This window comes from Tinamus guttatus, unplaced genomic scaffold, assembly GCF_059628265.1.
Source record: "Tinamus guttatus ecotype Peru unplaced genomic scaffold, ASM5962826v1 Tinamus_guttatus_pri_ptg000241l, whole genome shotgun sequence".
Lineage (NCBI taxonomy): Eukaryota > Metazoa > Chordata > Aves > Tinamiformes > Tinamidae > Tinamus > Tinamus guttatus.
This window is the reverse complement of record NW_028288775.1, coordinates 457,238-468,718: the sequence shown is the minus strand read 5'-3', so window position 1 is coordinate 468,718 and position 11,481 is coordinate 457,238. Positions and strand designations below refer to the sequence as shown.

The 11,481-nt window shown below is 43.0% G+C and overlaps 1 protein-coding gene across 1 annotated transcript in view; it reads left to right on the top strand.

The window, feature by feature from the left end:
- The first annotated feature begins 10,417 nt into the window (after positions 1-10,417).
- The window catches only part of CNIH3 (cornichon family AMPA receptor auxiliary protein 3), a 32,479-nt gene continuing 31,415 nt past the window's right edge, over positions 10,418-11,481 (top strand). The window contains exon 1 of the mRNA XM_010217266.2: positions 10,418-10,535. Coding sequence (XP_010215568.1) covers positions 10,455-10,535 — 81 coding nt within the window. The 5' untranslated portion in view covers positions 10,418-10,454. The remainder of the gene's footprint in view (positions 10,536-11,481) is intronic.

Genomic DNA, 11,481 nt, shown 5'->3' with positions numbered 1-11,481 from the left:
AAGCAGAAGTCTCACTTAGGGAGCTGTATAGACAGAAGGATGAATTTCTGCTGCCAGCCCCTGTGGATTTGACAGGCGTCATTCAGATATGAAAACCTGTTGTGAACTACTTTCACAACAGGATAAGGCAGCATATTCAGATGCCTTAAATCTGGGGCTCCAGAACTGTTGGGCTGGGTATTCAGGGACAGAAGACCCTGAAGAAGGTAACAGAAGAGGCTTTGTGTTTTAAAAAGATCTTATAACAACAGTCTATCTAGTTTTGACTGAAATGCATTAGGCAATTTTTCTTAATTTATCTGGAGACTCACTACAGTTTGGTTTCACACCTTGCCTAGGAATTCAAACAAGCTAAAAATATCTTTATTTTGCAGCAGGATTCAGTTCATATTTCTATGAGTTGAGTTTTCCAGAAGAAAGTTTCCTCTTAAAGAAGATGCTGGCACTCTAGCAGAAAAAATTGCAGGAGTCATCCAGGTTTCATGCAGTTTTGTAGCTAACAGATGTGAATTCTTTTTTTTTTTTTGTCTTTTGAGTCTTTCAAGTCAATGAGTTGATTTTGTTCATTTGAAATTGAAAGTGAGAATATGTTGCTCAACATGCGAGTAAACACACTGCTCTCCAAGCAGCTCTCAGCCTTCTGCGCCTCTTACAGAACGCTGTCGAATGGCATCTGTTGGAAGTGCATTGCTACCCTGCAAACACATGGCCAGTGCTTGGCAAGTTATTAAGTTTAAATGAAGCCCCACATTTGCTAGCAAAGAAAACTGCTAAATGCAGTCAAAAAAAGGGGAAGGGCAGAATGTGGCCGTGCTTCTGCCCTAGCCGTGCTGCAGATGGGGCAGGACAGGCAAGCAATGGGGAGCAGTCGTGGCTGTTTCCACCGCAGCCCTGGGTGCTGATGTGGAGGCACCATTTGCTGGACCCACGAGTAATGAAGCCCTTGCTGCTCTTCATGTCCACCGAGATTGCTAGCGAGGGGATTCCTTTGTGCTCACTGCATTTTTGAGTTTTGCAAGGCTGATACTCTCCTGGTTGAAACTGACTTTTTTATTATTCTGCTTGTCAGCTCCAGGACACCTCCCATATTTTGGGGTATTTTAACAGAAGGGAGTTATTATGAGCTCCCATTGAAGTGTTAGAATTCACAGCTCACTAACTCACACTCTGTTCTCGCTGGAGATGCTTCAGTGCCAGCAGCAAAATAGCCTTCTCTGCTCTTAGAGTAGGATTGCTTTCTCTTAGCAAGGGCAAAAGTGGCCACAGTGGGAATTAGTGCAGCTAAGCTGCAGTGCTTGGAAAATTACACCTTAATTATCACAAATTAACTTTTCCATCTGGGCCAGAACAAATATATGAAGAGCGCTTAGGGGGCAGTCTAGTGTGTTACCTATTCCTGCAGTATAATCCTCATGCGATAGCTCTGCTTTGTCGGGTCCTTTTTTCAGTGGAAAACACTTCAATAGCTCAAATCAGTGAAAATCTGTTCTGATTTTTAGTTATCTGGATGTTCAAAGTACCTTTGAGAAGGCTGCATACACTAACATATATATATTTATATATGTTAGTCACTTAGTAATTGATAGATCTTTAACAGTAGTTGTAAATGCTAGTGTAGCTAAAATATAATCTTTGCTTCCATTTCAAGCCCGAGCCAGCTCACTTAGTTAGCTTTGCTTACCTGAATAGTTTTGCTTATGTTGAGTGTTTCAGTGGTTACAGAATTAAGCCTTTCAGCTGAGAACTGACAAATAGAAGAGACTCTAAAAACAGAAAGTAAAACAGAGCAGATATAATTATACTGCCAATACAGGGGAAGTCACATATGGACTTGTGCTATTGCATGAAAATGTCTGAGCAAGCGGAACTTAAATTAAGAAAGTATGCTCCATGGCTCAGATTTATCTGTAAAAGGGCTACAGAGATGACTCGGCCCAGAGAGTGGTGATCAGCGGTGCAGAGTCTAGTTGGAGGCCTGTGGCTAGTGGGGTCCCCCAGGGGTCAGTCCTTGGTCCAGTCCTGTTCAATTTATTCATCAATGACCTGGATGAAGGCACAGAGTGCTCCCTCAGCAAGTTTGCTGATGATACCAAACTGGGAGGAGTAGCCGATACCCCAGAGGGCTGTGCTGCCATCCAGAGGGACCTGGACAGACTGGACAACTGGGCGGTGAAAAACCTCATGCAGTTCAACAAGGCCAAGTGCAAGGTCCTGCACCTGGGGAGGAATAACCCCAGACACCAGTACAGGCTGGGGACCGACCTTCTGGAGAGCAGCTCTGCGGAGAAAGACCTGGGTGTCATGGTGGACGACAAGTTGACCATGAGGCAGCAGTGTGCCCTCGTGGCCAAAAAGGCCAATGGGATCCTGGGCTGCATTAAGAAGAGCGTCTCCAGCAGGTCGAGGGAGGTGATCCTGCCCCTCTACTCAGCCCTGGTGAGGCCGCATCTGGAGTATTGTGTCCAGTTCTGGGCTCCACAGTACAAGAGGGATGTGGAGCTGCTGGAGAGAGTCCAGCGCAGGGCTACAAGGATGATCAGGGGCCTGGAACATCTGCCCTGTGAGGAGAGGCTGAGGGAGCTGGGCCTGTTCAGCCTGGAGAAGAGAAGGCTGAGAGGGGATCTAATCAGTGTATATAAATACCTCAAGGGAGGGAGTGCAGAGGACGGTCATGGTCTCTTTTCAGTGGTGGCCACTGATAGGACTAGAGGAAATGGCCGGAAACTGAAACATCAAAAATTCCATAGGAACTTAAGGAAAAATTTCTTAACAGTGAGGGTGACAGAGCACTGGAACAGGCTGCCCAGAGAGGTTGTGGAGTCTCCTTCTCTGGAGATCTTCAAAACCCGCTTGGATGCAGTCCTGTGCCACGTGCTTTAGGTGTCCCTGCGTATGCAGGGGGGTTGGACTAGATGATCTCTAGAGGTCCCTTCCAACCCTAAGCATTCTATGATTCTATGATTCTATGATTCTATTTCACCAGAACTCCTCTTGATGTGTGCATATATTACTACTCTAAAATATCTGTCTTAAGCACTCATGGTCTAATGAATTAAGAGACCAGCTTTCTTCAAATCTCCCAGCATATTTGTTTCCTCTTTGTTGTTTTATGAAATATTTCTGCCAGTAAGCTGGTACAGCAAATAACTGCAAAACATGAACATGAAAAAGTAACGCTGATGGTGAACTTTGATTGTGGTACAGTGCTGCCTGTCACCTAAAGGTTCAGAAATCTGCCCCTGCTCTGGCAAATATGCTTGAATTACACAGCTCTGCAAATTACTATTAGAGATTTCATGCTCAGTTCCCACTGCCAAAGATTCATCAGTAACAAAATATTATATCTGGTCACTAAAGTGAATACTTCAAAAACTAAACAAAAAAACGCTCAAATTCCTACTAAAATGTAATGTTTGGTGTATACATGCTCTAAAGCTAGATAGATAGTTCTACAGAAGTCCACAAAGAAAAACTGCATCAAATCAGTTTGGTTTGGAGAGTTGCTTAAATTGCAATCTAGCATTGCATTGATAGCATTTACTAGGAAAAGATGAGTCTGTTCCTTCTAGGTGCTGTTTCACTTCATCTTGTAGCTCTACAATTTATACAAACATGCAGATAGCACCTACCAGCCTGAATCAATTCACTCAGCTGAGGTCGGAGCAATTACATCCACGTAAAGCTGCTACAGCTTCAAAGAGAACAGAACTTTGCTTCCCTGTAGGAGGACTAAATGCACTGAACTGAGATTTTTTTTGTGTGTGCAGATCTTGTGAGTCATGGCAGTTTCTTGCTGCCTGCTCAACTTTCTGAAGTGCGCGTGAGTCAATGCTCTCATCTCAGGTAGTGATTAGTTAACAACACATTTAGCTCTTCTGTTTCTCTGGTAATCTCTTCCACTTGTATTTCCTTGATCTTCTAGTCAACAAGTGCTTCAGCACAGGGAGTGATGAGTAGAAAGTCTCTAAAAAAAAAACATAGGATAATTCCGTGTGGAGAGACTAGATGACTAGAGCTGCAACCTGGTACTGCTCAGCCCTTTCGTCTCAGGAATTCAAGTGAAACTGGCTTTCAAAAGGGAAGCATGCCCTGTCCTTTATGGTTAGTATCAGTGGGCAAGTACAAAACCCACAGAACTTGGAAAAATGTAACTCAGAATGACATAGATTTTATATTAACTTCCAAAATAGAAGCGCAGCAAAGGCAGATTTTTTTTTTTTGCTACATCACAGTCACTGCTAGATACACTTACAGTTGCATACAGTATCTTAGGTGTCATTCTGACTATTTGGTAAAGCTCTAGAGCCAAACATTCAGGGATCCAATCTTGTGGTTGAGGCAAATTCCATCAGACTTTTTCAAGGGAACAGGTAGAAAAAGACACAACACAGAATATTTTTGCATTATAATATGAGCTAGAAACTCCTATAAGGATTTCAAACTTTTGTGTCCATTTCTATGTTAGAGATTGATAAATCTCAAAGAATTGTCTTGGTTCTGCTGCAGACTAGAAATATTTTGCGTGGCATTTAAAAACAAGATGGTTAATGTATTAGAGATCTGTATTTAAAACAAGAATAATCTTTCAGTGCTGCCATTCTCAGGAGATTTTTTATTAAACATGTTCCCACTCATTCATTTCCATCTCCAACCTATTCTGTTTTTTTTTTTTTTCTTTTCCCAATTCACAATAGCAGTTCCTCCGTTCTGGCTGTCAAATATATTATAGTTTTTATAAGGCATTTCGGCTGAACTATATTGAAATCTTAAGCAATACAGAGTGCTAGAGCCAACCCCAACAATTACAAAAAATAAAAACTAATAATGGGATTTTTTTTTGCTATATCACGAAGAGTATGTTTCATAGGTACAAAAACTTGGAGGATCATTTGCAGGATCCCTTACACAATTCCTATTTTGGGGGCAACTTATTTTTTTCTTCATCAGGCAGAGCTCAGTAAAACTGGATGCTAATTTAGCAGAGGTGGAGGGCCAGGAGGCAGGAGGATAAGGGTTGTGAGGTGATGGCAGCGAGTCCCCTTGCACTGTCCGTGCAGTTCGTGCTCCTCTGTGTCCACTCAGCCTTTCCTTCCCTTCACAATATGGATGTACTCACGCCTTACAGAACTGTCTCAAATGCAAAAACACTTCTTTGAATAAATACAGCTATAATTTAATGCTTATGACTCATTAGTCAACACTGTGATATATGCAGACCATATTGAAACTTCTCATTTATGCTTGCATGTTAGGGATGACTAAGGCCCTTAATTCGGTTAGAACACATATGTCGTTTTGGTGGTGTATTGATGCTGCTTTAAACCAGAGCAAAGACAACCAGCCTTGCTTCGCCACGCCAGATTGCTGTTTGCTGGACAGCAGGCATGAGCACGCGGCAGCAAAAGCAGCCTTGGTTCACAGAGACTAACGGGAAGAGCATTTCCTTCAAAACCAGAGAATTTATCTCCTTCTGAGGAGGGGAACTGTTGAAGGGCATTCCATTTGGCTTCCCTCTGGCTGCTCTCTTGAGAAAGACAGAGCCATGAGGTGTGATCTGCAGTGGGTAGGGACAACCTGCAGGCTGTGCAGCACAGGTTGGAGGCGGGAAGGAATACAGTCAGAGGAACTTGGCCCAGAGTGATATTTCTGTGTTTAGACAAATGCAGTAAACAAATGCAGACTGTCTCGTTATCATAGCCAGCACTGCAGGATCTTCAGAGCCGCTAAAGGATTTCTCATAGGTTACTTGCTGAGGAAATTTGTCATTCCCTTCTCAGCTCTTTGATGGCAAAATTTTAATCCTTTTGAAAATTTCCCTCATACTTATTAAAAATCTATTAGAAATAAGCAGACAAATTCCTTGTCCTTCCCACTTCACCAGTAAAACCTTAGGGCAAGGCTGCCCCTATTCTTACTTGCTGGGTTTTCCTCTGGTACCTTGTCCTGGGCCAAGAGCAGAGACCCCATTTTTCTAGGGTACTTGGTATCCTACCAGACCATCCAACACCTGGGAGGAAGGTGTCTAAATGAACTCTAGGAGGCAGAAGCGGGATGTGGGGTGGTGGTGGGCAGTGGGAGGCAGGGCATAGAAGAGATTGGGACTATGAGCTAGTGAGAGAGATGAGAAAGGCAGACCAGTGGGCAAGAATCCCAGAACTGCAAAATAGAGAGAGGATGAAGCTGGAGAAATAGGGCAGAAAAGCATTGGTTAGGAATGAAGGGGCACAGAGAGGTCTGTGCTCAGAGAATTGCCTCACTACCCTTGCAGAGAATGGAGAAAGTCCCAAATTCTCTGCTTTGAAATACTCTTCCATTTTCTAGCAAATTATTTCTGACCCCAACAGCCAAAATGTGAGAGCATGGGACAGAAGGTTGCTGAGATCGATAAGGTCAGGGGACAGCAATCCAAACTGCGAATCAGAAACCCCCATTTTATAGTGGCTGTTACGGTCTTGAGTGCGATACTGTTTAATTCTGGTGCTGGCTGGCAAGTGCCTGGTAGAAGCAAAGCAGCACAGGACCATGCTCTTAACAGCTGCATATTGCTATACAGGAAGACTTCTGCATCTCATATTCATGTGTGCTTTTTGGAGGCACTTTTCAAGAATTTCAGGACTTTGCTGGGTAAAGCCTAAGCAACTTGGTCTGAACACCTGCAGGAGTCTGGGCTAGAGATGTCCCAAGGTCCTTCCCAAGCTGAACTCTCCTATGATCCTAGGATGATTTCCTATCAAGAATATAGCATAATAAAGTTAGAATTTATTCACCTGGCCCCAAACAAAAGAAAATGGGAACAGTATATTTTCTAACACTTGGTGAAACAGAGTACTTGATCAACTGGCAGTGACATGAGATTATCATCAGTGGGTTTGTGAACTATCATGTTCCCAGTGTCTGGAAATAAGATTTCGTCAACAATGTCTCTTGCCTTTGTGGTTGCAAAAGCAACCTTTTGAAAAGACTAATGCAGGTATTTCAAATGGAATTTGCAGATAATCTGAAATAATAATGCATAATGATACCAAATGCTTCTAGTCATCTCTGTGGGATATTGGCAGTAAAACCCAATGATTGCAATTTGTATATAAACATTGTTAATTATTTAATATTACTCAAAGTTCACAAAAAGAGAGTCAGTTGTTTTATCAATGTATATTCAATCTAATGTGACAGTTCGCTAGGCTAATGAAGGTAACGACTTTTACTCTGACAAGTGTTCAGGAGCATATTAATCTCAAACTATACATTGTAGCTATAGGAAATTAATCTCAAAACTGAGTCAGCATGGATGGGGTTGTACAACCTTGTTGTACAACATCTATGGTGATTTTAATCTTTCACTTCAGGGACTACTGATCTTATAGACTTGCTCTTGAAGATTATAGAGTTGAACTCATGGTACTTATTCGGTAGTTGAAAGGTCTGCTTAGCGCCCTCTCCTCACCTCCGAGGCTCTCCTGTAATCTAGTCATGAAAAAGTTATTTCGGTACCTTCAAACTCTTCCACTCTCTAGCTCAAGAAGGTCATTCCATACAAACTCAAGTGCACTTGACCTGATAAAGTAAGGACATCCTGAACTCATACAGCTTGTGTACAGCTTGTGTACACATACAGATGTGTAGATGTCATATTGCTTATTTTGAGGGGGAAAAAAAGTGTAAAAATAATGATTTTGAAGCATTTTCCTAAGGGCGACTGTAATCTGTATTTGTCCAGTGTGCCTATTGCACATCCTTTTGGGCAGTAATCATAGAATCCTTAAGGTAGGAAGGCATCTCTAGAGGTCATCTAGTCCAACCCCCCTGCACACGCAGGGTCACCTAGAGCACGTGGCACAGAACTGCGTCCAAGCGGGTTTTGAAGATCTCCAGAGAAGGAGATTCCACAACCTCTCTGGGCAGCCTGTTCCAGTGCTCTGTCACCCTCACTGTCAAGAAATTTTTCCTCAAGTTCCTGTGGAACTTTTGGTGCTTCAGTTTGTGGCCATTACCTCTAGTTCTGTCGGTGGCCACCGCTGAAAAGAAGCTGGCCCCATCCCCTTCACTCCCTCCCTTGAGGTATTTATATACACTGATTAGATCCCCTCTCAGCCTTCTCTTCTTCAGGCTGAGCAATCCCAGCTCTCTCAGCCTTAATTCAGCATCCTCAGCTCTCAAGCTGTCCACTCTGGGCTCACGAGGTGCATTATTTGCAATGAGCATAGCTGGGGCCTGCTCTATAATTTCGCATGCAGCCACAATCAGAGCCATTGGCTGATTTGAAGTTTAAGACCAAGAACTTGGAAGTGGATGGGGAGCTAATAGACAGATTGATGTTCCTGCTATGTTCACAGAGGCTTAAACTGGTGAGAAAAGGGTTGGACACATCCATATTATTTTCGCCTTTTGCCACAATTTGCAGCAATTTAGCTCAGCGATGACAAAGGAATGGCTCCCTGCCGGGAGGTCCCGCACCACAGAAAGTTGTAACGCGTTTGTGATGAGATGGAGATAAGGAGACACTTTTAGCAATTACTCTGTGGTCTAGACAAATCCCAGGGATGTGCGTAGCAGAAGGCTAAATCTTTGCACCACCTACCACAACACAAATATCTCAGGACACTGAGAACATCCTCATGGTATAATGCAAGCAGGTGGTGGTGGTAGGACAAAATGTCCTGAGCTCATCTTGGATCGATTTTTCCCTTACTGTATGTCAGAAACTTTTGTTATTAGTCAGTCACTAACAATGATTAATTACTAGGGATACAGCTGGTGTGCAATATATATTTGAGATCAATATCAGCAAAGACTGTGTGATCTTGGAAGTGTTTGGCTGTGGAACTGTCTCCCTGAAAAACGAGAAACCCAATTATTTTGCACGTGTGTTCACTGAAGAGCCCCAGATACATAGCTGGAATGTGAATGGGGATGAGAGACAGTGAAAAGCAGGGGACTGTTTGCCTTGAAATACAGTCCTAAACTGAGACTTAATGTTTTTTTCCACTTCCATCTTTTATGAAACCTATAGCATATACAGATTCTTACAAATATACATATATACATACGTGTGCACATAAATATATAAATGCTCTAGAAGAAAGTGTTTTATTTCAGTTTTCCTTAAGGCATCAGGTGTTCTGTGATGTTAAGTGCTAATATAGGTAATATATATCCAGGTGTTGGAGTAACTGTGACAAAAACAAACAAACAAACAAAAATTCAAAGACTTAGTTCACTTACAGCTCTTTTCAAAATGTGTGGCTAAGAATAAACCATTTACTTTCTCAAGCGTGTGCTCTACAGGACGGTTCTCAGATACAAAAAATTAAAAGGTCAAAGAATTATAATGCATTTTCTGCATGTCTGTGTGAGAGCAAAGCTCATTATTATTTGCAGTGTCCTGTCCTTCTTAATTAAATCATCAGATCACAGGTACATTCTGGAGCATCTCAATTATAAAAGGTTATTTCCATCAATTTATTCCTGATTAGTTTATTAGTTACAGTCCTTGACACTTGATTCAAGTCATTACTCTTTCCTCGAGATAAAAGTGCTTGATTATTTTAAAAGTAATAGACCTTGATTTTAAATAAAAATATATTGTAAATATTTTTTAAAAAAAGCTTGTGCTAAACTTGACTTTGATGGAATTATGCTCTCTTACATCACAAAGAAGTCCTTGCTGGTGGCCATAGTCAAATTTCTGAATAGTTTCATTACTGCATCCCCATTCTGGTCATAAAATGATAGAAGAAATACTATGAACTGTAATTTTTTTAAGTTTTGAAGCAGTATTTTGAAAGCAGAGCTTCCATCCATGGTTTTCCAAATATTTTTAAATGAGGTCTCCGCTGGTTCTGTGGTATTTCTCCTTAAAAATTTTTGTGTCTATCCTGAGGGACAGACAAGACAACTTTTGGTGACCAACCTAATATACATCCCCTGCAGCTTCAGTGGCTAAGCTGTCTCTGGAGAGCCAGTGTAAGCCTGTGCATCCTTTATATATATATATATATATGTACATCCAATATTTGGGTAGAGCATATTCCTTTGAAGTTGAGGCACTTGGGCAGTTTTGGGGAAGCGTTCTGCCCATTAGGGCTCCTGCCTGCCTCACACTAAATTTAGACCTGATCCGAAATTATTATCCTAAATAATACTAATGGAAGAAAAAAACAAAAAAGGGACAGGGACAGGGACAGGGACAGGGACAGGGACACGGACACGGACACGGACACGGACACGGACACGGACACACTTAAATCTTGGGCAGGTGCTTTTCATTGCAGAAGCTGGCGCCGCGGGGTCACCAGCTCAGCCAGCAGCACGGGCGAGGGGAGGGGAAGGCGGGGCCGCCTCCGGCTCCTCCTCCGCGAGCAGCAGGTGGAAGCAGCGCTCGGCGGCGGCTGCCGGCGGAGCAGCGTGTTCTGCTGCCGGCTGCGCTGTGCGAGGAGGGGGCGCCTCTCCCCGCCATGGCCTTCACCTTCGCCGCCTTCTGCTACATGCTGTCGCTGGTGCTCTGCGCCGCTCTCATTTTCTTCGCCATCTGGCATGTGAGTCCCCGCCGGGCAGCGGCTCGGGGCCGTTGGAAACCGTTGGAGCCACGAGGCGGCCGTTGGCGGCGGGACGGGGCGAGGGGAGGCGGAGCGGGGAGGGGTCGCGTCGTGCGCTGCGCCCTGGTGAGAGCTGGGCAGAGCTTATCCCGTGCTCTCCTGCACTGTTGTTGTTATAATTTTCTAAAAGAGGTCTTACAAACGCAAAGACCGAGTAGAACTGTGACAGTTTGTTAATTTATTTTAATAAAATCTTGACCTCGCGTGCTTCTGGCATGTGCTGTCCCCCTGAATGCTGTCCCAGGCTTTTAAACGTGGAGAACTTCATGCTTGCCTCTCACCGAAATGCAACTGCTTGCATCTCCAGTATTAATGGTGCTAATTAATCTGGGAGGATCTGCTAATTAAGATGAGAGGAACGGCTTTTGTTGCCCTGGAACTGAGCATCCTGATGGAAGAGCCTTTGCAGTGCATGGTGAAGCCATCGGCCAGTTCTGCTTTCAATATTCACTATATTAATAACTTCTTAAAAGTCAAAGATTAATGTGAAACTTTCCCTGTAATACATGAGACGTCCCCGTGAAACATGCCTGTAATGCATGAACTGGGTGTTCGTATCCATGAATTTCACTTAAAAAGTGAGATTGCTTGTTTCCTACCACACACTGGGTCTAAGCATGTAGCTTAAAAGCTGTGTATTTCAGCAGTGGGAGTGTTACCCTTATGCATAAATGGAAATTCCTTTAAATGCTTAAATGTTTTGGAGTTATCTATGCAATATATGCTCTGTGGAATTACCGTTATACTATAAACTTTTAGGATGAAACAGGATAACCTGAAAAAGAGAAGTATTGTGAGTGCTTTCACAGGGCAAATATGTCTGATGGGGTAATGTAAAAGAGCTCCTTTGACTAACTGGCAAGGGGGATATGGAATTTAATTTCAT